Source organism: Xenopus laevis, chromosome 1S, assembly GCF_017654675.1.
Source record: "Xenopus laevis strain J_2021 chromosome 1S, Xenopus_laevis_v10.1, whole genome shotgun sequence".
Classification (NCBI taxonomy): Eukaryota; Metazoa; Chordata; class Amphibia; order Anura; family Pipidae; genus Xenopus; species Xenopus laevis.
In genome coordinates this window covers 134,239,613-134,267,305 of record NC_054372.1, presented here as the reverse complement: position 1 = coordinate 134,267,305, position 27,693 = coordinate 134,239,613, and the positions used below count along the sequence as shown (strand labels likewise).

The following is a 27,693-nucleotide window of genomic DNA, read 5'->3' as shown; positions in this document are numbered from 1 at the left end:
GGTTTCAGTTACCTATCTGATCAATAAAACACATTTTTCAGAAAAAATATTTCAGAAAAAACTTAATATCACACTAAACAGAAGTAAAATTTTGGCAATTAATTATATTCAAAGTATCACAGGCATTAAGTTGCCGGCACCCCCACACACCAAAGAACATTATAACAATGTGCCTGCAATGGTGGTGTTTAAGCAATGTTCTATATTTTATTTTTTGCTAAAGAATAGTACGTCTAACATGTTCTTCCCACGTATTATTTTTTGCTGAAGAGTGATACTGCAAATATATCCTTGTAGATTTCTGCTACACTATCTATCCAACAATTCTCCTGACCACTACATTAATCACTTGGAATCCATACTAAGCAGCTTAATAGCTGAGCCTATGCTTCCGTGCAGAGCAACACTGCATCAATTGCCTTTCTCAAGAGTATTCCTGTTTCTTGCTACTCATGAATATATCTCAGCAATACCCTGTACACCATTATCCTGGCCACCCTTCCCCATATGATAAAGTTTATTTTCATACTCTTTTTCAAGTGTTTTTTCTTAGTTTTCCGACAGATGCCACTAATGCCGCTGACAGGTTTGATGTCCTCTTTGCTGACAGGAGGTGGGTGCAGAATGGGTTTGGGGGCTCTGGTCAGGCAGACAGGTAATCCTGCTGCACACATTAAAATACCAGTCATTCCTATGTAGAAAGAAGACAAAGAGATTACTACTAAAATACCAATAGCCAAGGAATGCACAAACACTACAGGTTACATGCACAGACGGATTCATATCAAAAAGGAATACATTTCCAACTGGCTTTTAAATATAAACCTTTGGTAGTTTTAGGACATCTTTCAGTGGGTTTACTGTCATGGTACAAGTGAAATCAGCCTTATGTCAATAAAAATGATCCCCCTGTGTTCCCTATTCGAGTTTTAGAGTTTTTTCAACCACAGCTGAACTCCCGTTCAATAAAGCCCAAATGTCTACTTTATAAAAAGATCTGTATATAAAAAAAAAAGCATGAAAGAAAAAACGCTGAATGAATCTGAATCATACAAAAACTTTGAAATCCTTGTTTACTCCAAAATTTTCATGTTATTACAAGCAAAAAAAAAGAAAACATCTAAAATTAGGGATGCATCGAATCCAAGATTTGGTTTGGGATTCGGCCAGGATTCAGCCTTTTTCAGCAGGATTCGGCCGAATCCTTCTTCCTGGCCAAACTGAATCCTAATTTGCATATGCAATTTAGGGACCGGGAGGGAAATTGCGTAACTTTTTGTCACAAAACAAGGAAGTAAATATTTTTCCTCTTCCCACCCCTAATTTGCATATGCAAATTAGGATTCAGATGCAGTTTGTTATTCGCCGTATCTTTCGCGAAGGATTCGGGGTTCCGCCGAATCCAAAATAGTGGATTCAGTGCATCCCTACCTAAAATCTCAAAGTAACTAAATATTTAAAAGTTTGCTAAGGACAGTCCCCATTGACTCCTACATGACCTTGGCATGTTAAAGTTTTTTGTGGGTTTTTTGCTTGCTAAATGGAGAAAAAATTATATTTTAAAAACATTCTTCACATGCAAGACTTTTAGCTCTAAAAAGTTTGAACCATGGGAAAAAAATATGAATGGTAATAAATTGGTCCCTTAGTGTTCTCCCTCTCTTTGCATAAAACTAGAAGACTTGGTACACCCTTTCACATACAATGTCATACTTAAATCTTCTTTAAACTTTTTCCTAGAGAAGCAAATAACAGTTTTGTGTCACTAACCTGCCAATGCTGGATGCACCGGACCTGAACCATTTAGGTTCTTCACAGGGAGAGCAGGGACACTGTTGAAAAAGAAAAGATTAACTAAGTTCACATGGTCAAGTCATGAGCAGTAAGTATATTAATATACTTTTTAATATGACTACATCAGTCAGATATGATTTAGTCTTTAAATATATATATATATATATATTTTATTTTATTTTTATTTATTTTTTTAAATACAGTAATAGTTATTGTGCTATAAAACCTGTATTACACATGATGAACTTAAAAGAATTGAAACAGGATACCCCAATGCTATTATTTTATAGAAAGGTGGTTGCTCCTTAAATCCATCTTGCACTCACCTCACCCGCAGTGTAATTTTCATTCTATTGCTCAAATAACCGCTAGAAAAGTGTTATTCGTGTGCATTCGAAGAGTTTCTGTAATGAAGAGTGCGCTGCCTTATATATACCTCTGCGTAAGCCACTCACCCCCTCGCTGTGACATCATGTAATGCGTAATGGGAGCTTCCTAACAAAGACGCCACCTGTTCACCCCATTGATAAACAAGGATTATGGGAGATTAAGAGCTGAAGGATGTATCCCAGACACGTAAAGGATTCAAGCAACTATTAATATACACTCACGTACAGACAAATGATGGAAGCTACTTTCTGGGTCAGAAGTCATGAAATGAGTCCCGACATACTGTCTTCTGACCGCGTTAACTGTGCAGCCAAATGAACTCACTAAATCTTTGCCCTAAGGTGTTTCCACTGTATTGTATTGCCTTCAACACAGTCAGGCAAAATAACCTTGTCAGAGGCCACATCAGCATTCATACTGGAATATTCCTCTCCTCCCTGCTCTATGTCTGGCTAAATGAAATGCTGCAGAGATACAGGCACATTACAATGATGCAGATGAACTGCTTTTCATCATAGGCAAATGTTAATCAAGTAACCAAATGTTAGACAGACCCACAGCAATATGGAAATAGAGTCTGCTATCCTTTTTGTAAGGCCCCTGGGAAATATCAGTAATGAACCACATTCTACCCCTGTGCCCAAGTGCTGTGAATGAAAAGAATCTCTGGCACACTGGGTTTATTTTATGCACCATTTTCACTGTGATAGAGAGAACAATTGACAGAAAGATTATAGATAGATAGATAGATAGATAGATAGATAGATAATACAAAGAGAGAGATGGAGATAGATAGATAGATAGATAGATAGATAGAGAAAGAGAGAGAAATGACAGATAGAGAGAGAGAGAGAGAGAGAGAGAGAGAGAGAGAGAGAGATGATAGATGATTGAAAGATAGATAGATAGATAGATGTTTAAAAGAGTGATAGATACTGTATTGCACACTGGGCTGATTTTATGCAATATTTTCCATAAGAGAGAGAGAGAGAGAGAGAGAGAGAGAGAGAGAGAGAGAGAGAGAGAGAGAGATGGTAATTGATAGATAGATAATACAAATAGAGAGAGATGATAGAAAGAGATAGATAGATAGATAGATAGATAGATAGATAGATAATAGATAGATAGATAGATAGATAGATAGATAGATAGATAGATAGATAGATATTTAAAAGGGTGATAGATACTGTATTGCACACTGGGCTGATTTTATGCAACATTTTCCTTAAGAGAGAGAGAGAGAGAGAGAGAGAGAGAGAGAGAGAGAGAGAGAGAGAGAGAGAGAGAGAGAGAGAGAGAGAGAGAGAGAGAGAGATGAAAGATAGATGATAGAAATGCAGGCAGATAGAATTAAGCTGCACTCTTGCTAGTACTGAATGTATATTTGGACAATATATATTTTCCTTGCTGCTTTAAGCCACTCACAGTCAGTGAGTAATAATGGGCCTGCAGAAACTAGGTTACATTTCTATTTAGGTTACTTAGAAGTCAGGGGTGAAATATAACTCACGCACACACTGCTGTGCTTCACAATTCAAGACTGAAGCCTCTTTCTAATTTGCACAACATCTGTCTATTAGTTTATCAAATAAAGAGTCCACTCCTTTTATCTATATTTCAGGACATTTGGCACTTATCTGTGTCAATCTTGGCCAATTGCTGGTGAACTCTACCATTTCAGCATGCATAGTAATATTGCATTTGAAGCGAATAGAAGAGACACACTTTCATCAAGTTCAAACTCATGGATACATTTGGTCAGTTTTTTGGTGTGTAATTATAAAAGGCTGATAGGATCCTGCACAAAATTATCCAAATTTGTACTGCCCCAACTAATGAAAATGCATAGTAATTTATATATCTGTTTCTGGATTTCCTACTTAATGGATAAATATACAGTATAGATATATGAACAATAAAACAATCTCAAACGAATAAAGATGGGGTAACCATGGTACAGTATGTAGGTATGCTTATAAACCTGAAAACGAATTACTGGCCTTTATGTCACATAAAGGCTGACTGAATAAATTATGTATATAATATATAATGTTGTATAGAAAACAAAAATCTTTTAGCACCACACACTAGAGGGAATAGAAAGAGGATCTATGGGAACATAAAGTTATCTGTTCTCCACATATGCCAGTATAGTGCAGGGATAGTTGATCTCCAAAGATATTGGGCCTAATTTATGAAAGGAGTGCAAATTGTATTGTTCATTTTAATTATCACATGCTCTATAATGCGGAATGCTCAACTTTGCGTGTAATATAATATCAGCAGCATCACAAAATTTTCTCTAGGTCTGGTAAACATTCAGATTTATGCTTTCATACAGAAAAGCAATAAATGAACCTGTTGATTGGTTGTTATGGGTAACTAGATCTGGAGAAAACTACTTACCTACTTACATCCCTACTACCATTACTTAATTAGATATAGTTTAAATGGGTTTAGGAGTGTAGTAGATGCACTCAATCAGGGCAACATATACTTTCATGGCCTTTTTCGAGCGCCATATGGCCTTATTCTCCAGGGTTTTTACAGGGATTGTATGTCGAATTCAGTGGTGTAACTATCGTGGGGTCTTACAAAGTTTTTCCCCAGGCCCCCCCAAAGTAAAATTGTGACTCGCATGAAATCACAAGTGACCTGCAATGTGAAAAATCATTATTTTTATTTGGTGGATTGGAAAACTTATGTTTACAAGACAAGCTGTTTTTTGGTTTTGTGGAAGGTATTTGTCCCTATATCTTTATCATTCTGCCTGATAAGGTGCCTTAGGGGGTGCAGCCATGCATAAGATTGGCATACTGTATATCCTAAGAGAAATGCGCATAGTTGCTGTCTATTTATAACCTGCCCAACCGAGTCTTAGCTGTATAATTTAGAAAAGCTAGTCAAGTGCAACATTTTCATACTGGGATACACTATGACAACTGTGCTATTATTTTTGCACCCTTATACCATTTTGTCTGTCACTATATCCAACTGTTACAGCTGTATTAATTATTATAAGAATATGTAGGCCACAGTCTGTTCTGAACAGCATACATTATGTAGCAATGGCTAAGTAAGGTCCTGGGGGCTTTCTGCCTTCTTTCTCTCAGTCAGCTAGAAAGGAAATAAGTGTTATAGGAAAAGGAATTCTGTAACATGTAGTATGTCCTCTCTCTAGATGCCATATACTGCTTGTTGCCTGTTGAAGAGCTTATATTAGATCATGTGGTCCTGAAATTTGAATAAAAGAGAACTATAAAGGGGACCCTGTAATAAGTGTTTGTAATACATGATGGCTATGATATGGACATAGTATAAATAAGCCACAACTCCTCTAATGAAGTGCACAGTTGTGCAAAATGTATCAGGAGGCAGTGGCTGACAAGGGGCAAACAGACTAGCAGATGACAATGTCAATGTGGTATGCCAAATTTTAGATATTATTGTTAATTAATTTCATTGAGGTTTTGTTTGCACTTATAAACATTATGAGCGAATTATTGTTCATTATCTTTATTGTTTTATTCTCTCTCTTGATGTATCTTGATTGGGGTGAGAACTGCAAGGGCAATGATATAGTTGGCAAAAAATGTTTTCCTACTGAAGCTGAATTTCTTTAAAAATGTTTCCAAATATTTCACTTATTCCAGGCTGTGGGACAGTCTACACAAACAACGGAAAGTGTACTTTTTTAAACTGGCATGTGTTTGTGTGTGTGTGTGTGTGTGTGTGTTTATATATATATATATCCCTTTATACTTCTGAATGGCATTGCTTGCTACAGCTGTTATTATCCACAAGTGCCCCCAGGCCCTTCTCCATCAAGGATATGACTTTGTTGTCAAACATTGATACTCTGCTTTCAGTATCCTGCTCCAAGTTAATAAGGATCAGTTTAAATGAAAGACAGAACCCTGCAGCACTTACTTACAACCCATTTCCAATCAGCAAATGCACAATTGACAACCACACAATCCTTCAGGCTGCAAATCTTTATGTGGCACTATACCAAAAGCCTTGGCAAAATCTTAGTAAACCGCAACTGCACTGTCAGACTTACTACACACTTGCAAGTAAATTTGTTTGACACCATTTGTCCTTAAAGTAAATGTAAACTCAAACATTTTGCCTAATATAAGACACTTTAATGTTCTGTAACTTTCTAACATATATTAATTATACATTTTCAATGATTATTCATTTCTTTGTAAACTGAATTGCTACTGAAAGAATTATCTCTCTGCCTTTCTATAATTTTCCCTGGTAGTTCTGACTTATGAAACAATGTAGCAGAACCAGCTGATTAACAGACCTGTAAGAAAGCGTGCAAGACTGACTTCTGCTAAATTCTTTTAAATCACAGAACCAGGAAAAAATGGCCTGGCTAAAACTGAACTGAGCTCTCTATGTACATGATTTAGCTATTGGAGCCTTTGTCACATTAACTTTGTGTAACTGTTGGCGACATAGTGGCCAGTCTGCTTTAAGAGGCCAAAAAAGTAAAATACCTTGTGTGGATTTTCATGTTAACGTTTACGTTATCTGTATACTTTAATAAAAAGCAGGACTTTATAAAATATATTCACATATTTAGAATGGCAATCGCTGGTTATGTCAATTTAAATAAATACATATGATTTATGGTCTTTTAAGTTCTTTAAAGGGATTCTGTCATGATTTTTATGTGATAGTTTTTATTTCTAAATGACATTGTTTACACTGCAAATAATTCAATCTATCATGTAAAATTTCATTCTTAACCCCACAAGTGTATTTTTTTTTTAAAGGAGAACTAAACCCCCCCTTGTGATAAGTCTCCACCATTGCAGCTGTGGATAAAATGTCCCATGTGCTATTTGTGGTGTTCATGCAAATGGCCTGTAGATGTCACTGTGCTCATACTTATACTGTGCATACTTCCTGGCAGCTTAAAAGTGAAAGCTTACTGTTGTGTATTGCCTGCATGACTCTTCTAATAAAGCACTGTTATACTCTACTCATCCTCAGCTATCCAAAACATAACAAATGGCGGCAAGGATGGCTCTTCGAACTCTGCAGCAGCCTGCACCTTTTCTCCCAAACCCTGGTGAGCCTACCATACCTTCTACTGCTTGGATCCGTATGTTTGAAAATGACATTATTGCTGCTGACCAAGGGGAGATTTCTGCTGCTAGAAAGTGTGCTTTACTTATTCACTGCCTGGGAGCAGAGGGACAGTGTATATTCTATAAATTACCATTACCTGATTCAGCATGGGAAAAACTTGCTATTGATATTGTCAGTCCTTTTACAGATGCTCCTATGGACTGCAGATTTGCTATAACCTTGATAGACTATTACAGTAAATGGCCTGAAATTGCATTTGTTTCTCATATAACATCAGCTACAGCAATAACATTTCTGTCTACAGTCTTCAGCAGAGAAGGTAATCCAAAGGAGTTAATATCAGACAACGGACCACAGTTTGTCTCATATGAGTTTGAATCCTTTCTGAGAAAGGAATATTGTGCATAGGAAATCTTCAGTGTATTACCCACAAACAAATGGAGAAATCGAGCGATTCAACAGAAGTCTGAAAGAAGCACTACAGACAGTTACTGGGAAAACTTGGAAAGTATTTACAACAGAGTTCCTACATAACTACAGAACAACGTGCCATGCAACAACCCAATCATCTCCAGCTGAATTATTACATGGCAGACAGATGTGCACTAAGTTACATGTTGCAGACATCAAACTTCCACAAAATACTGTGCCTACAAAATCATCTACTGCTGACATTGTCAAACGTCAACAAGCCAAATGCAAGGCTTATACTGACAGAAAACGTGGTGCCATAGAAGTACACTTTTGGCCTGGATATTTAGTCAGAATTAAGAAACCAGGAATACTGAAACAAGGTAAATTTACTACACCACTTGAAGTGAGAGGCCAGCTAGTACCATACACATATGAACTGTCTGCTGGACGCATATGGAATGCAAGTTGTCTTGCTCCAGCTTTGGAGAAGCTCCATTTGATGAAGGACATTTTCCTACTCCTGATGTCAACTACAATAGGCCTGAAGAAAGGGAACCTATAAGGCGTACTGAGAGAATCAGAAAACTACCTGCATGGACAATCTTTCATGGCCCTTCACCTTCAGCATCAATATCAGGGGGAACCCTCTCACAGTCTATCTCTCTGGGGCTCTCTATAAGGACATTCAGCATGACCCTGGCAGAATCTCATTGTGACACTGCCAATCTAAGGCATCTTACATTTGGTAAATAAATTCTTATTTTATTCTGGGCACTATGGGCCCCACAGCGCAACCTTTCATGGGTTAAGTCCCAATGCAGTATCCCACTGGCAAACACAATTGTGGAGTTTCATATGCAAACATACTTTCAACAAATATTTCTAGCTTCCCAGTAGTTATCTCAGCAGTGCGTACAAAATGTAACCCTTTTTTGGTACATTCTCTCTACTTTGGTGCAGTTGCTATGGTGATCAGGTGACCTGATCCTCTTTGCATGAAATATACTAAGAATTGGAATTTACAGTGCAGTGCCACCACCTAGTGGGAACTGAGGAATAGGACCTCAGGGGAATTCCACCAGGAAAATAAACCACACAGTTTGTAGCAATCCAATATAACTTTATATAAAACGGAATGCAATAACTGTAAATACAAATCGCACAATATAACTTTGCCCTGGGGAACCTGTGTGGTCTATCCCCGGTCAGCGGGGGTAGCCAACCAGGGTGCCTAGAGCGCCCTGTCGACTTGGCCCACCCTGCTAGTGATGCTCCCCCTACTGACTACCTCCTGCGCAGAGGGGAGAGGCATTACAGGCTCCTCAAATAGAAATGGAACTGGTTCCTTTAAAGGAAAACTATACCCACAAAATGAACACTTAAGCAACAGATAGTTCATATCATATTAAGTGGCATATTAAAGAATCTTACCAAACTGGTATATATATTTAAGTAAATCTTTGTCCTTTTACATCTCTTGCCTTGAGCCACCATTTCGTGATGGTCTCTGTGCTTTCTCAGAGATCACCTGACCAGAAATACTTCAACTCTAACTGTAACAGGAAGAAGTGTGGAAGCAAAAGACACAACTCTCTCCGTTAATTGGCTCATGTGACCTAACATGTATGGTTTGTTGGTATGTTTGTGAGTACAGTGAATCCTACGATCCCAGGGGGCGGCCCTTATTTTTTAAAATGGCAATTTTCTATTTATGATTACCCAATGGCACATACTACTAGAAAAGTATATTATTATGAAAATGGTTTATTTACATGAAGCAGGATTTTACAAATGAGCTGTTTTATGCAATATCCTTTTATAGAGACCTACATTGTTTGGGGGGTATAGTTTTCCTTTAAATACATACCACAAAAATTATCCCTTGAAATAAATGCAGCAATTTAGTGGACTTTGCAATCTTACAAAGGTGCAATTTGCAACATGTTGATGCACAAATAACAGATTTTAACAATATCTTTTGCTGCCTGTTTGGTTTTGAACTGAAGAGTCCAGTTTTTACATGGTCTGTCCGGTTCAAAACTGCCTGTCTAGGTTTAAGATTTCTGAAACACAGTAAAACTATGGCGATAAGAGTCTCAAAAAGCAATAATCATTGGTCCTGCCCCATGACATCATCACCCTATCCCTCAACATCATCCAACCTGCCCACTGACATCACTGTGAAAAGTGGCAAACCTGCATTTCTACATATGTACAAATCATTAAATGATAAATGTAGTGACCTGGCTTTGAGGATAATCTTACAAGTTTTGTATTATATACTGTATAGGGTGTAGGGTTGCCACTTTTTCATTGTCCTGAACAGAGAGTAAAGTCAGGTGGCAGGTTGGAAGACATTTAGGGGGTGGAGTGATGGTATCAGAGGGCAGGGTGAAGATGTATATAAATGGACCAATTTTACAAGTGCAGTGTTACAATTGCATTGTGGACCCCCCCCCCAGAACCCTCTGGATCCCCACCAGTGCCAAAAAGGTGTGGAGGAGGAAGGAGTGTGGAGCGGGGCAAGAAAGAATGTCAGCAGCAAGCTGCCTCAGGGCGGCAGAGAGGCCAAAATCGCCCTGCATACTTCCAAAATATACAGGCAGGCAAACTGGCATATAATAAAATTGACCCTCGTGTGGGTGAATGTGATAAGGACCACATATACATATATATATATACACTGTGTACAATAACATCCACTGTGAAATACCATCTATGGATTTCAATACCGTGCAACCCTAAGAGGAGGGATCCATGTTCAGCTGTTGCTATGAGCAGCACCTGAGCTCTATTCCCATGGCAACAAATAGCACACCTTCAACACTGCAGCATCCATCTCCATGCTCAGTGTGTATATGCACTAATCCATCCAGCCCTTCATGTTGCTTTCACAATAAATCCATTTAATGTTTAGTAGTATAGAAGGAATCTATCCTCGTGAACAGAGAAGGTAGTTTACATTTGTATCAGCCAGATTAGTTTCAATTTTGTTTGGGGCGGCTAGGAAATGAGGGCTTTTAAATCCATTTATTCCTCCTAAAACACATGCATCCTGTTCCTGCAGTTGATAATAAACAACTGTAAAATGAAATTGAAATAAATAGAAAAAATGAATATATATGTAAAACAAATACAAAGCTCAGTCGGCTTCTGGAGAGAGATCTCCTTCTAGCCATGCCAACATATTATCAGTCCATAGCTATTTATATGTATTTAACTCTTTGCATGTCGGCCATAGTAGCCATGCCAGGCACCACATAATGTCTGGCAACAGGACAGGGAACAGGGAATATAGGATCTATACCACAAGGGCATTGGTACTTGGAGTCTATAATTAAGGCCACTTAATGATTAAAGTAGCAGTTTTCATTATAAGCCTTTTTAAAAGCTGCTTTTCTTAACCCTTTTCTCAAGAGATCCAAATGAAGTCAGGAGATCAGATTTGCGACCTTCCCCAGATAGTTTTAGAACCACTTATTATCCCTACTTATTTTGCTGTTTCAAAGGAAATTTCACATTATTAAAGGGAACAAGGATACCAACACTAGGGCAACCTGTTTTAGAATAAAGCTTTTAAGACAGACATCTTCATAACAGTATCAATATTTATGCAAGAAGTTGTGATGCTTCATACCATGAAATCATTAGCATTCTAAACCATTTTTATTATCATGACTTTATATTTGCTTTAAATTGGTATAGGTAATAAGAGCCTTTTACTCTGGCAAAGGGGAACAACATGCAAATCAGGCTTAGTGTAATGTGCGTTCTTATTATGCATATATGTGATGTCACACACATGGGTATAATAATCGAGCCTCTGATTAAAGGAAACCTATACCCCCAAAATGAATACTTAAGCAACAGATATGCTGTAGTTTACATCATATTATGTGGCATATTAAATAATCTTATCAAACTGACAAATATATGAGTACATTTTGCCCTTTTACATCTTTTCCATTTGTCCCATTTTATGATATTCTCTATGCTGCCTCAAAGATCACCTGCCCAGAAATACTGCAGCTCTAACTGTAACAGGAAGAAGCGCGGAGGCAAAATACAGAAGTTTCTCCATTAATTGACGCATGTGAAGTATGGTCTGTTCGTGTGCACTGTAAATTATAGGATCCCAGGGGGCAGCCCTTATTTCTTAAAATGGCAATTTTCTATTTAGAATTACTTAATGGAGCATACTACTAAAATGTATGGCATTATGAAAATGGTTTATTTACATGAAGCAGGGCTTTACATATGAGCTGTTTTATGCAATATATTTTTATAGCGACCAACATACTGAGCTTTTGTTGCACAGATATGTACTCTGTGGGGGGAAACAATTTCCCTTCAATAGGTGCCTTTTAATTTAAAGCAAATAAAAGTTACTACTAAAAGAATTAGTATGCAAATGATTTCATTGTATGAAGCATTACAACTTCACACATAAATATTGAAACAATTATGAAGATCTCTGCCTTTAAACTATAAATTCTGGATAACAGATCCCATACCTGTAATAATAATCCTATTAGAGAATTTTTCTATAATCTAATTAACATTTTCCAAAGCCCTCTTCTTTGTGTTGTCATTGATGATCTACAATGGTTTTGGGTCATAATCTAGCATAGGCAATGCCTTGGTGTGATTTCCTTTGGTAAGGAAAGAAAGCAAGCCTTTCAAACAGACAAATCCCTACATTTGCTAATGGTTTGTAGTCAAAGAATAGATTAAATAAACACAATCATTTCTCTCTGTTAAGTTGGACACAAGCTGAACAAGTGGTTTAATAACAAGCAGATCATTTTGTTGAATGATTGGTTGGTAGTGTAATATGAAAACAAACAAGTATATGGCTAAATGCACTTGGCAGAAATGCAAGCATGGACCTGTGGTAGTTGAGTCTAGACTAACTGATGAGCTCACAAATGTACTGAATTTTGTCAATGAGTGCAAAAAAATTGGTGCAATCGAAAAAAAATTCTGCACTTTTAACCATTCCTAAATAAATTGCTGCAGGTCTCTGCTCTTTGTTTTGGAGCACAGGCACCATGTAGAACATAGGTGCAAAGTGCAGAATGTGGCACTGCTCTTGCCTCAAGTTGGATCTAAAGGAGTACAAAGGGTCAAGCTCTGCGCCCCTCCTGCACTTGCAGCACTGGCAGTCATAATTGAGCCCCCTAATGCATAACTATGGACAGGATAAGACAGATTTAAAAAAGTGTAATTAGCACAAAAATATTTACCCTTAAATATACCAGTTATTAGCTTTTTAAGCCCAAAGTGCAAGGTGTTTCATATAGTACATAAAATTAAGAAGATTGTAGTGGTTTGAGAGACTAAACTGTGTCTGAACCGGTATCAATACTATTTACTACATGTTTTGGAACTGGAGTTTTTCTTCTTTATTTATTGTTATTAACACTTGCAAATATGTTAGTTTTTGTGATTGGTGAATATAAAAATATGTTAGTTTTTGTGATTGGTGAATATAAAAACATCTTAAAAAGTAACTCTGAGAACAGGGTTTATTTTTTTTGGACTGTTACTTTTAAATATGACTTCTAGTTTATATGAAACATATAAAAACTTTTATTTTGATATTTTTGCAACATAGAATATACAGTTTAGCATCTTTTCTCGTGACATTACCTACCCAGGTGGAATAGATGCTCTGCTGCTGCTCCCACTAGTTCTCTGTTCTCCTGGCCTGTTAAGGTTGTTCTGTCCTGGATATGGTGCTGTACCCGGCACACTCTGGCTGCGGGAAAATCCAGAGCCATTTCTGATACCTCCTGTAGATCGCACTCCTTCCCCTGTTCTTCCCCAGCCTGCTGCTCCTCCACTATAAGTATTGCTTTGCCTCAAGCCAGGAGGATATATTAGTGGAGGGGGTGGAGGAGGCAAGGCAGGTGGAGGACCAGGTGAAACCTTGATCCTTTGGGATGCCAAAATGGCATTGGAGGCTGCTCTAGTACTGTTAACAAGGAGGCACTGAGGACATGAGCAGGGCAATCCTGATCCAGATCCCACAGGCCAAGACTGGGACTTTGGTATGGATCCCATGGTGAGTGGATATGCCAGGTCCATACGTCTCCTTAGCCTGCGTTTACGGTGGGTCTGGCGGTTGACTTGGCACATACTGTGGAAATGAACCAAATAACAGAAACCAAGGGTTGTGAGGTCCAGATAAGGATGCTGTTTCTCATAGGCATTCTGGATGGCAATGCATATCTCTGTATCATAAGGGGTCCAAGAACCTGCATCATTTTCCCACTCCCAAACTATGCCCTTCCCTGGAGCAGAGGATGGCTCAAAAAAGTTGCGCCTTACTGGTCGGACTGTTCCTGAGCAAGAAAAAGGAGGAGAAAATTGAACACAGTATAATTTTAATGTGTTTACATTTTTATATAACAAATGTATCAGTTTTAATACAGGTGACAAAGCAACTTGAAACAGTTTAAAAAACTGTTATCTGCCAAAATTATCCCTATAAAACTCTTCTAAACGGTAAATGGTTGTGGTAGCTTCACAAACAGTAACTACATCTTCTCAATACAGGTACGGGACCTGTTATCTAGAACGCTCAGGATAATGGATATTTCCATAATTTGGATCTGCATACCTTTAGTCTACTGGAAAATCATGTAAACATTAAAGGGATACTGTCATGGGAAAATAATTTTTTTTCAAAATAAATCAGTTAATAGTGCTGCTCCAGCAGAATTCTGCATTGAAATCCATTTCTCAAAAGAGCAAACAGATTTTTTTATATTCAATTTTGAAATCTGACATGGGGCTAGACATTTTGTCAATTTCCCAGCTGCCCCAAGTCATGTGACTTGTGCTCAGATAAACTTCAATCACTCTTTACTGCTGTGCTGCAAGTTAGAGTGATATCACCCCCCTCCCTTTTTCCCCCCAGCAGCCAAACAAAAGAACAATGGGAAGGTAGCCAGATAGCAGCTCCCTAACACAAGATAACAGCTGCCTGGTAGATCTAAGAACAACACTCAATAGTAAAACCCATGTCCCACTGAGACACATTCAGTTACATTGAGAAGGAAAAACAGCAGCCTGCCAGAAAGCATTTCTCTCCTAAAGTGCAGGCACAAGTCACATGACTTGGGGCAGCTGGGAAATTGACAAAATGTCTAGCCCCATGTCAGATTTCAAAATTGAATATAAAAAAATCTGTTTGCTCTTTTGAGAAATGGATTTCAGTGCAGAATTCTGCTGGAGTAGCACAATTAACTGATGTGTTTTGAATAAAACATGTTTTCCGATGACAGGATCCCTTTAAATAAACCCAGTAGGCTGGTTCTGTAGCCAATAAGGATTTGTGGATTAAGATAATGTACAAGGTACTGCTTTATTATTACAGAAGAAAATTAAATCATTTTTAATAATTTGTACTATTTTCATAAACTGAAGTCTGAGGGAGATGGCTTTCCCATAATTTGGAGCTTTCTGGATAACGGGTTTCCGGATAACGGATACCATACCTATACAGTCCTCCAAACAACAGCTGCCAGTTGTGATATATGCCAAGTTATTTCTGAAGTTAATATAATTTTTGTGTGCCGGATACAGTTGCTTGCTCCAGAACTACCTGACTTCCGTGTTGACCTTCATTCATGTATATGGCCAGACCATAGAGTTCCAAGGTTAGCTGATACATTTCATTTATAAACACACTTGTCTTTACACCCTAAACAGAAAATCTGAACTTTGATTTACATTATTCTAAATAATACAGTAATGTATTTAAAATAATAATATTCCCTTTATTATTAATATAAGGGTATTTACAATTCACAAAGAGTATGAGTATATAAATAATGATTTGCTTTGTGTGTATGCTTCCTCGGGCAAGCAGAAACAATGAAGGATCTACTTAAAAAGAATACTATGGTTATGTATCACCCTACGGTAAATATTGGGGGATTTTATTGGATTCTCCATACAACCCAATTGGATAGCCCTGGAAACTGGACATCTAGCCAGAGAATTTTCTACATTATATATCCAAAGAGCAACAAAAAAGGCTATTAATCAAAATAAGAAAAAAAACAAAAGCAGAAAAAATACTGGTAAATGAAAGAATTGCTTTCATTATGTCCAAAAATCCAAAAGCCATCAATTATATCATGCAAAACTCATTCTTAAAGGGGAGGTTCACCTTCCAAACACTTCCTTTAGTCCAGTTGTTTTCAGATGGTTTACCAGAAATAAAGGGGCATATTCACTAAGATGCGAAGTTGCGCCAGGCGCAACTTCGCCGCACTTCGCCAGGCGTAGTTTCGCCAGCGCTCCGCAAATTCACTAAAATCCGAAGTTGCGCACAGGGGTAGCGTAAGGTTGCGAAGTTGCGCTAGCGTTGATTCGCTATGTAAAGCGAAGTTACGCTAGCGAAGGCTAATTTGCATACGGCGTGAAATTCAAATTTCAATGGAGGAATACGTATCAGCACTACAAATGCCTAGAAAACCTTCAAATCATCAACTAAAAATTTTATTTTGCCCTACACATGTGCCCACTGTCTAGGTAAGTTGCCATGAATCAGGAAATGTAGGGGGGAAGGAGGGGAGCCCCAAAAAAAATTTCGATCTTTTTCAGCCTATCACCCATCATGTAGAAAACAAGCCAGCGTTTTTTGGGACTTAGAAAATATTTTGACTTTTTTTGAAACAATCCCTATCTACTCTATTGCGCTTCGCCAGGTCTGAGGTGGCGAAGGAAGTCTAACGTAAAAGGTAGCGTTCAGTACACTGCGCAAGTTAGTGAATTTGCGTAGTTACGTCGCTAGCGAAAATTCACCTGGCGTAAGGGTGCGAAGTAACACTAGCGAAACTACGCCAGCGTTCGTTAGTGAATTTGCGCAGTTACGAAAATGCCAAACGCTAGCGAATTAACGCTAGCGTTCGGCGCTTCGGCGCTTAGTGAATTTGCCCCAAAGACTTTTGTTAAATGCTTCCTAGTTTTTATGTTTTAGTTAATGTCAGTGATCCAGGTGCAGATTCTGAACTGTTACAATTTGCTCCATTAGTTGATACATTTTTCAGCAGCATCTGTGGAATATTAGCAACTATTGTATTGAATCTAACAGCTGCCTTTAGTGAAATGCAGGGATTCTACTCAGCAGGGCTAAAGATAAGAAATGTATCAACTAATTAGAACAGTTAAAGAGTCTGCGACCCCCTTCCCAGAGCTGTTTCGGAAAGATGTAAGAAAATATTTGTTAAGCCTGTATATCTTAAAACAACTGAACTGAAAAGTGTTGGAAGGCGAACAACCCCTTTAAATAGCAATTTGCTATATTGTTTGCTTTTTTAATTTATGTAGTGGGGGTGGGGCAATAGGCCCTAACAGATGGGCAACACCTATGTACATATTTAATTATGAATATAATGCCATAGTGACAGCTTTGATCTTTGGGCATATTTATATAGCAGAGAGGAACTGTATTTACTGTAATATTGAGCACTGCTTCTCTTCTCCCCCAACACTCCCCTCCCTTTTCTTTTCCTCAGTCTGCAGGTCTGCGGCCAAAACAACAAGCAGATAATTAATAATCCTGTTAGGAGCTGTGTGTGTTGTGTATGAGATGGATCTGTCCCCAAGGACCAGCCAGTTTAAACAGTGCCTGGGTGAAGGAGACTGCATAAACAGGCCTCTGTACTGCACTGCAGGATGCTGGGTACTGTGTTACAGTGTTGCACTGCATCTTATACACGCATTCCCCAGATGTCTTAATGCAGTACAGCCTCCACTGTCTTCTGAATCCTTGATCACTGAGAAAATTCATCCATATATCTATTTTGCTGCACTGAAGAAATTTCAGTCAACTGAAATTTTGAACATTCTCTTGAGATGAAAAAAAAACATATGATGGTATGTGCCAGTCTGTGATCTGCAGAGAGCAGCCTAACACATCTTATGATAAAAAAAAATGCTGATGATAAAATATGTATAAACCTTTGTTTCTTGAGAATGAACTTCTTTATGGAATTTTAGAGTTGTAGTGCAACAACATCTAAAGATAGCTGGTTGTACATTCCTTTTTTAAAGGATCACAGTTTTAGAGTGGGTCTAATACCCACGCTGCAAGAGCAGTCAATGCAAGTATTAGACAGGTAGCAGGTAGATAAACATGGTTATAGATGCTGTATAGGGATGTAGCGAACCGCCGATAATGTGTTCGCGAACGCCGTTCGCGAACACCGGCAAAAAATGCGAACAGTTCGCGAACTTCGAACATCCGAAAATCGATCGAAGGATTTTAATCGTTCGATCGAACGATTTTCGTTCGAATCGAACGAAAATCGTTCGATTTTAGCGACCGAATGGTCGAATGGTCGAACGATTTTGACGCGAACGCCTATTGGCGAACGTCGCGCGATGTTCGCGAACTTGCGGCGGACGCGAACAGCCGATGTTCGCGCGAACAAGTTCGCCGCAGAACAGTCCGCGACATCCCTAATGCTGTATAGTTGTGGGTTGTGCCTGGTAGAACATTTTTCTTTACAGAATTAGCTTCTCTTTGTCTCCTACTAAAAATTTTCATGCACCTTGTATAGCATGTGCCTTGTATGGCATTATATCTATGTTGATGACAACACATATTTTTCAGGACAGGCAGATGGAAAAGGGTCAGGTAACTGGTAAAGCTGTGGTGGGTCATGTAAGCTGGCCTGATCTGGTAAAAATGCAGGTTGCAGGTCAGTCCAGGATTGATGCAGGTCTATCCAATGAGATCCATACACTTCTAATATCCATAGGGAGGGATGCCTATATATATATATATATATATATATATATATATATATACTGTATATATATATATATATATATATATATATATATATATATATATATATATATATATATATAAATATATATATATATACATATACATATATATAGATATATATATATATATATATATATAGAAACCTTGCTGCACTCACAGGGTTTATGTTGCAAAAAAACAAAAAAGGTTTATTAAGCCTCAACGTTTCGAGCCCCACAGGGATCTTCGTCGGGAGCAGTATACAGACAAACAAACAGACCCCCCTCCTCACCCTACTGGTAATAAAGGCATAAAATGGTGCCTAAACTTTCTAGGCAACTATAGTAACATCCATATCAGATCGTGGACTATTTTTAGAATTGCAATAAAGGTATATGGAGATTGGTACTAGCATGTAGGAGAAACAAAGAAGGACAGAGGTGCACCGGATCCCCATAGCCCTGTGTATCAAAGCCTAAGTCTGTCGTGCAGAGTTCGCCCTTCCATATCAGGAGCCATCATCTAGGTTGCTATCACCGCTTTGGCCATGGTGCGCCCATTTTCATAAGGAGCCACTGTCTTGGTCGCTATTGCAGCAATCCCTAGTAACGCTGAGTTTGTGTACTCATAGTCTGGCCATGGTTCCAGAGTTAATTTGAAATTCAGACTGTGTGCCCCACATAATCATGGTTTCTAATCCACCGGGAGAATGTGACTTAATCACACAGGCTACTTCGATCACAACTGACATAATACTGTGCATTTGGGGCCCGTCGAACTTAAACGACAACGGAATCTGGTGGCATCTGGTCTATTAGGTGCATACAGAAGTTAGAGCAAAGAAAGAAAAAGGTCACAAACAGCTTATCAGTGGCTAAATACATGTGCTCTCACAAAGAGATACAATTGCGTTTACTAGGTTATTGCACATGTATCAACAAACTGTGCTACGGAGTAGCTAATAAATGCAACAAAACAATCAACACTGATACTTGTTCACATGAGAGTAAGATAAGGGTTCAAATTCTAGGTCCGTGGAACTGTTCATTTTATATGTCCTCATCTTTCCACATAAGAGTTCATATAAAGCAGCCCAAAGGGAGGGTTTCATTCAAACCCTTGGGGGCTACAGTATCTAGGCGATATTTCCATCTGGATTCACGTCTAAGCAGGACTAGCTCTCTGTTCCCACCCCTTGGGAGCTGAGGTTGGAAATCAATCGCCATGCAGTGAAAGGTGGGCAAACCATGACCCAACTGCAAAAAATGTCTAGCCACCGGTTGTTTGGAGCTTTTTTCTTTTAAAGCTTTGCTTATGGCAGATCTGTGGTTGATTATTCTGTCATGTAGTGGGGTGGTGGTTTTTCCCACGTAGTACAAGCTACATGGGCATGTGACTATGTATATCACAAAGGATGAGGTGCAAGTAAGCTGATGCTGTATTTTAAATCGTTTGCCGTATGGGGATAGGGGAAGTCCTTTCCAGTGAGCATGGATCTACATGTAGTACAGTCCGGGCAACGATAAAAACCCAACTTCTGTTGGCCAGTCAACCAGTTAGAGGTTACTTTAGTTTTGTTAATAAAGTCGGTTTTGACCAAAGTGTCTTTAAGGCTGCGGTTCCTGCTATGTCTGAACATTGGTGAGGGAGCACGATGCAGAGTATCATCCATAGAGATAATTGGCAAATTTTTACGCACACAGTTTTTCAAGTCTTTAGAGATATGAGAGTAGGTAGTAGTGAAAATTATCTGGTTCCTGGTTTTATCAGTGTGTGGTTTGTCATTGATTAAGTCCAATTGTGTGTGTGTGTGTGTGTGTAAGGGCTTTTTGTAGTTGGCTTTGTAATAGGTCCTCCTTTCTGTGAATCTTAAGTAAGTCTCCCGTAGTTGTGTTTTGGTGCGCTCTGGATCACTATTGTTCCGTATAGTTTGCAAAAATTGAGAAAAAGGAATGGCTCTAGAGGTGGCAGGTGGGTGGTTGCTAGCAGCATGTAAGATCGTGTTACGATCTGTTGGATTTCTGTAAAGGCTAGTCCCCAAACCGTCAGGTGTCTTAAAGATCAATAAGTCCAGAAACTCAATGCTTTGGCTATCAAAACTTAGTGTCAGTCTTATGGGGGTATCCAGTGTGTTGAGTGTATCAAAAAAAGCTTGCAATGAAATCGAGTCGCCCTTCCAAATGAGAAGCAAATCGTCAATATAGCGGAGGTATAGAATGATATTGTCCTCAGCTCTGTCCATAATATTTTCTTGTTCGTACTGTTACATGAACAGGTTGGCATATGAAGGTGCCAGGGCACTGCCCATTGCTGTCGATGTCTGCAGATAAAATGTATTTTCAAATCTAAAGTAATTTCTAGTCAATGTCAGCTCAAGAAGCTCAGTTAGAAATTCAGTAGGTACTGTTTTGTCAAGTCGAGTTGTGAGGGCTTTCTTACAGGCATAAATGCCCTGATCATGTGGTATTACTGTGTAAAGACTCTTTACATCCATAGTAGCCAGTAAGAAGTTATCGGGTAGATTCCCAAGAGCTTTGAGGTGCCTAATGACATGTGTGGCGTCCCGGGTGAATTATGCCATTGCAGTCACCAGTGGTTGGAGAAAGTGGTCAATGAATTCTGCTACAGGTTGATACAGGGAGCCCACTGCCGAGATAATGGGCCTACCCAGGGGTGCAGTATGGATTTTTGGAAGGGTGTATATGATAGGTATCCTAGGGTACTCAGAGCAAAGAAACTGGTAGGTATCCTGATCTATCCATTCCACAGAAAGGGCAGTTTGTAGTATACTGTCTAATTCCTGTTTAAATCCTAGGGTGGAGTCCCCGGGTAGTGATCGATATGTGGAGACATCTAAGAGCTGGTCTAGCAGTTCTTGTTTGTAATAACTGTAGCTTAAAGGAGAAGGAAAGCTACAGAGGCATTTTATTGTCAATAAATTAGCTGCAATAGTGCAAGCTAGAATGCTATATTTATTCTGTAGAATGTTTTACCATACCTGAGTAAAAAGCTCTAGAAACTCTCTGTTTGTTTAGAATAGGAGCTGCAGTATTAATGTGGTGTGACATCACTTCCTGCCTGAGTCTCTCCCTGCTCTGGGCTCACATTACAGTAGAGAAGGGAGGGGTGGGGGTAGAGGAGCAAACTGAGCATGCTCTTGCCCAGGGCAATGAGGTTTAAGCTGAAGGCAGGAAGTCTGATACAGAAGCCCATGTGTACACAATAGAAGGAAGGAAATGCAGTATTTCTTTTAACAGGGGACTCAGAGCAACATTACTTTGGGGGTTTACTGGTATATTTAGATGGACCTTTCTGATAAGGCTTACTTAGTTTTAACCTTTCCTTCTCCTTTAAGAGGACAATGCCACAACCCTTATCTGCAGGCCGAATGACCAGTTCAATATCTTGTGTCAATGTGTTTATGGCCTGTTTTTCTAGGGGAGAAAGGTTGTGGTGTGATTTAGAATATTGTAAAGAGTGTGTCATATCTTTTGACACCATATTGCTGAAAGTGCGAATGGAAGCACTCACTATTGCTTACCCTCACTCGCAAATTCACCCATGCTCCCATCCCCCTCGCCAACATATTCACACACTCCTTTGGGGGCGTATTCGGGGGATCAAACTTGCTTGGTTTTTTAAAAATGGGGGTTGAGGTGATTCCTAAAGTGTTCCCGCAGTTAAGTTGGAACCTGTGTATATCCCCCAATATGTCGACAGGATCGGGTGTTTACAGTGTATGAAAGACAGACCTTTGTTGAGGAGGGAGAATTCACCTGGGGTAAGGATATGAAGGCTTAGATCAAAAATCACATTCGTCTCCCCCGTGGGGGTTTCCCTCTTATGTTTGTGCCTCCCCTTTCTAGTGTGTCCTCTCTTCTTACTTCTTTGTCTAATGGGGACATAATACAATATGTGCTTTGCTATGGATCGCTGTGATAGCGACCTAGATGTTGGCTCCTGATATGGATGGACACATTCTGCACGACAGCCTTAGGTTTTGATACACAGGGCTATGGGGATCCGGTGCTCCTCTGGACACACCCTCCAATGTACTGTGATAGGTCGGGAAACCTGTATATATTATCTCCTGTCAGCTACTAGAGGAGTCGGGGAAGTGGCTTTACTACTGGGACGGTGCTCTGTTGATCATTGCTCTAATGTTCTTTAAATATAAGTCCCAAGGCTTTCCATAAGTAAAAAGAAATCATTTATTAGTATTCATGTTAAAATTAGATACATACTGACCTCACATGGCCCACCTTACGCGTTTTGTACCCTCCGGCACTTAGTCATAGGTGTCTCAATTAACAGCATGTTCCAAGCAGAATTTAAACCCTGTTAACCCTCCCATTTTCCTTTAAAACCATTAACCCTATTTCCTTTAAACAAGTCCAAAAACTGCCTTTGTGGGGCATTCATATCCTATCTTATGCATCATATACTGTAAATTTAAGTTACATTTTAATTTTAATAGTATTAGTTACTATATAACATATCATATTAAAAAAAATTTAACACATACAGTTTACATCAACCACTTTGCACATGATATTCACTGTAAAAACCCTCACTGTTTCTTTTTGTTAAAGAGTTCTCTAATGGAGATATTACAAAAGCAGATCTCTACTTTGTCAGATTCAAGTATAGCAGGTAACATCAAACTCATAATTGAGTCCTAAGTGCAAACGTGTTCCCAAATGTATCTTGCCCTTAAGGTAATTAAAATGTAACTTAAATTTACAGTATATGATGCAAAAGATAGGATATGAATCCCCCACAAAGGCAGTTTTTGGAATTGTTTAAAGGAAATAGGGTTAATCCCCTTCAACTTTTGATTGGTTTTAAAGGAAAATGGGAGGGGTTAACAGGGTTTAAATTCTGTTTGGAACATGCTGTTAATTGAGACACCTATGACTAAGTGCCGGAGGGTACGAAACGCGTAAGGTGGGCCATGTGGGGTTAGTATGTATCTAATTTTAACATGAATACTAATAAATTATTTTTAGTTATGGAAAGCCTTGGGACTTATATCTTTTGATGTAAAAAATGTTTTGCATTGACTGCCTGAGAACTGGGGCAAGTTCCTTGGCTTGATTGAGGATTAACGTCAGATGTGGACTCCAACTGATTAATGACTAATGTTCTTTAACTCTTGAAAGTTTTCTGTCCTTCTTTGTTTCTCCTACATGCTAGTACCAATCTCCATATACCTTTATTGCAATTCTAAAAATAGTCCACGATCTGATATGGACGTTACTAAGGTTGCCTAGCAACAAGTTTAGGCGCCATTTTATGCCTTTATTACCAGTAGGGTGAGGGGGGGAGTCTGTTTGTTTGTCTGTATACTTCTCCTGACGAAGATCGCTGTGGGGATCGAAACGTTGAGGCTTAATAAACCTTTTTTGTGCCGCAAGCTTTCTTTCTATTGCAATTAACCAGTGCTGGCACCCAGGTAGTATCTGAGTCTACAGAGTGCACCATTGCTTCTGATATATATATATATATATATATATATGCCTTTATTTTATATTTCGGTATATTGTCTTCAATCGTACTTTTCTGCCAGACTGAAATCCGTCTGTTTGTTGACTGCAATGCACAAAGCCCTCGACAGAAAAGATTATGAACTAATTTTGGTACCTGAGGCATAAGGGGATAAAGAGATTTACTTATAGTGACAGAGATTCCAACTACTTTAACCCACTTCAGATAAAGTGCTGTCAACAGTGCAAATTTCAAAAAAGGAGGTTAAGAAGTCATAACAATTATGACTAAAATGGAAAAGATTTCCCTTTTTGAGGAAATAGTCCATATGGTTCATTTTGTCCTTTTGATCTTAGAGAAGTGACACAATCTAGGGGATAATCATACTATAAGCCCAACCATTTATAGGGATGGATGTATAATATTATATGCAGTTACAGAACCAGTGGCCTCTATGCACACCTGTAACTTTTGTGCCTGACTGCATTGTACAATGGAGCTTCACTGTACATTCCCAAAATATATGAAGAAATCCTAAGAAGTGACAGAGATTGTTTTGCAGCTTTTCAGCTGAAAGCATCTTGTCCTTTCTTAAATTTGCTAGGAGGAGTCACTTTCAGCACCCAGGTGACTCAAGACTCCGGGTCCCTGCCAACCCCAGCAGCTCACTCCTGGGAGGCATCTTGCTGGACATACTGGAAATGTGCTGCAGGGTGAAAAATTGGTCAGTTTTGACTTTTTATTGCTACCAATATCATTTTATATTATCCATAATGTGAAGTGATTTAAAACAATACCTAGACTCCATGTTATACAAATAATCCACATTTTTTTAAAAAAAAATCTGTATTAATAAAACAGTACTGTGCACTTGATCCCAACTAAGATGTAATTAATTCTTGTTGGAAGCAGAACCATTCTATTGAGTTTATTTAATGTTTACATGATTTTCTAGTATATTTAAGGTAGGAAGATCCAAATAATTACATAAAGATCCATTATCCGGAAAACCCCAGGTCCCGAGCATTCTGGATAACAGGTCCCATACCATCAAGATAAAACCTATTGCTTAGTATAACCAAGAAACCATTATACCACATGCAGTAACATGGGAAGCATGCCACTAGAAGGTGGTGCTTTACTGCAGACTATGTAAAAAGTTACCTGACAGAGAAACAAGACTGCCACTGCAATCTAGGAGATTAGCATATATGTAGATATGTATGAATAGGATACACATTACATTTACATGTCATGCAAGCATATACCAGCAAACAAGACAGTGCTTTAAATCTTACAGAGGAGTGCTGTGTATAGATCTTACCATTACCTGTGTCCTGCCGGTACTGGTGCATAGTTTGCAGGTCGATGACATAAGGTGTGAGCTGGGCATCCACTTGCCCTAAGGCCACCCGTCCCCGGCCATCCTCTCGTAGGGCATTCTCAATATGGTGACATACAGTAGCAGTGTAGGGTCTCCAGCGTCCATGTTCATTCAGCCACTCCCAGACTACGACACGAGGAGGGCCCCCCTGACTACCAAAGTTATGCCCATTGACTGACAAAAGGACACCCGGCCGTGACATATCAAGACTGACAGTGATATGTAATCACAAGGGCCTTCTGTCCCAGTGACACTGAAACAGTGTTAGATATTGGGGTTTGGCCATTGATACCGTTTTTAAGAAGCACCTTATGTAGAATGGGGTTTCTCTATATTAATCCACGCATCAAAATATCTCCGGGTTTTTTGAAGGCAGATGCAATCTTGAAGATATCTCTGTCTTACCCAAGATGAATTTATAAGAGGGATGAGGATCCTGGGCAAAAAAACAATGAAATAATATAGTCATATATTATATGATTTATATCATAATGCTCATTTATTTACATTACCCAGCAAAGGGTTATAGGAGGGCCCTGCTGGCAAGAGCTTACAATCTAAACGGGTGGGGGATATATATATATATAAATATATATATATATGTACAAGGTCCTAGTTTTTGTATTCTGAATAAAAGAAATAAAAGACTGTCGGATAATGGCATATTGTCACATACATAATCAAATCCCAATAAATGGTTCTTATAATAGCTTTTTCACAGTCGAAAAAAGAACAGTATTGCAATGTCCACGCCCCATGCAATGTGTAAATAATGTTCATAATCATAGAAACTGCCTGCCTTACCAACTACATAAATAAAGAGTCCACCCACAGAGCCGGAGTTCTTAAAAAGATTAATAGAGCTGATGGCGTTATGCAGGCCGTCCATGCAATGGGAACACTGTCCTACATGTGTCTGTGTGTTTGCCATTAATCTAGCTACTGATGTGCACATACAGTATATCGAATAGGTTTCTGTGTGTATAAAATACACACGCATGCACAAAATACTTCATGTTTTGATTACTACACATGCAGTGTTATACTCACAAGTCAGTTTCCAGGAATAATTGTGATGGAACAATTATATTATTTGCCCCCCTCCATTCCTTGCTCTAGAGAAACTGGAGATGTATTCCTGCAAGCCTGGAGCTTGATTTCCCAAATTAATTAGCGCTGCTCGGATGCCCCAGTGGCTATATGATCCAGTGCCCCCCACTGCGCTAGTAGATGTGTCCTGGATAGATGGGAGTTTCAGATGCTTAGGTCGCACTATCTTCAGGTGGAAGGGGTGATCCAAAGGCAACTGAGCTGCTGTGTGTTTCCCAGTGTGTGGGAGCTAGATGTCACTGTTGGGTTGTGCCAATGTAACTACCCTGCATATTACTCTTTTGGTGCATATACAACAACTAAATGCAAATATGTTTATTTTCTGTAGATATTAAATTGGGTTACAGCTATTGTGTTGTGCGTACCTTCCAGTGCAGGCTGCAGGGTTTCAGTGATGACCCTGGTAGTGAGTGCAGAAATGAGACAAAAAAACAATCTGGATATTGCTGTCACCTTCTGTCTTCTCTCTGGGTGATTATGTGGCACACAGCATGCTAGAGTTCTTTGCTTTAGTCCCTGTCAGCCTGTACTAGCTGGCACCGTCTCTCTCCTTGTGTTGCCGTCACTATGTGGATCCTCATGGTCTCTGTGAGAGCTGTTTGTGACAGTTCTTCTGTGTCCCTGTTTGTGTGTGTGTCAGGCTCCCTCTCTCTTACACAAAATTTTTCTGCTGCATTCCTCTTCCAATATATCTGATTCTCTGGATCTCTCAGCAGCACTGCAGCCTCTGCAGCCACTCAAGGGACTTAAAAATAAATGAGAATTACTGAAGAAAAGGAGAGGAGGAAGAGAGAAAAAGAGAGCAAAGGCACTTAGCTGTGAGCGAGAGTAAGGGGAAGGAGCTGTGAGTGCTGGAGGAGGGGAGGACAGGCATGATTGGGGGTGGAGAGGGACAGTCAGTGGCTCTACCCACCCCCAGCTATTAGCCCAGAACAATGGAAGAAGGTTTTTTTACTAGCCAAGGGGGTGAAGAGTAGATGGGGGATTTGGGTATTAAATATTGCTCTACTACCTGAGTGTATCAGAACTAATCTCTTTTTAGTATTTCAGGTGCTACTGAACAATGGAAGCCTAGCAACACCAAGAGATAACTCCAAATTAGCAGCCTTCAACAAAAATCTATGCCCCACGCTAGGAGCAGAGTAGGAAGATATTGGACCTCAAAAGATACTGCCAGGAGGCCCTAGTGGTGAATTAGGTAACTAGGGAAAAA

General features: G+C 39.1%; 1 protein-coding gene across 5 annotated transcripts in view; it reads right to left on the bottom strand.

The window, feature by feature from the left end:
• The window catches only part of dtx1.S (deltex 1 S homeolog), a 36,407-nt gene extending 9,076 nt beyond the window's left edge, over positions 1 to 27,331 (bottom strand). The window contains 6 exon segments of one of the 5 annotated variants that reach the window (NM_001089162.1): positions 530 to 691; positions 1,771 to 1,832; positions 13,364 to 13,626; positions 13,629 to 13,637; positions 13,639 to 14,054; positions 25,317 to 25,765. In NM_001089162.1, the coding sequence (NP_001082631.1) occupies positions 530 to 691; positions 1,771 to 1,832; positions 13,364 to 13,626; positions 13,629 to 13,637; positions 13,639 to 14,054; positions 25,317 to 25,572 (1,168 nt within the window). In that variant the 5' untranslated portion in view covers positions 25,573 to 25,765. 5 annotated transcript variants of the gene reach the window in all.
• Positions 27,332 to 27,693: the final 362 nt, after the last annotated feature.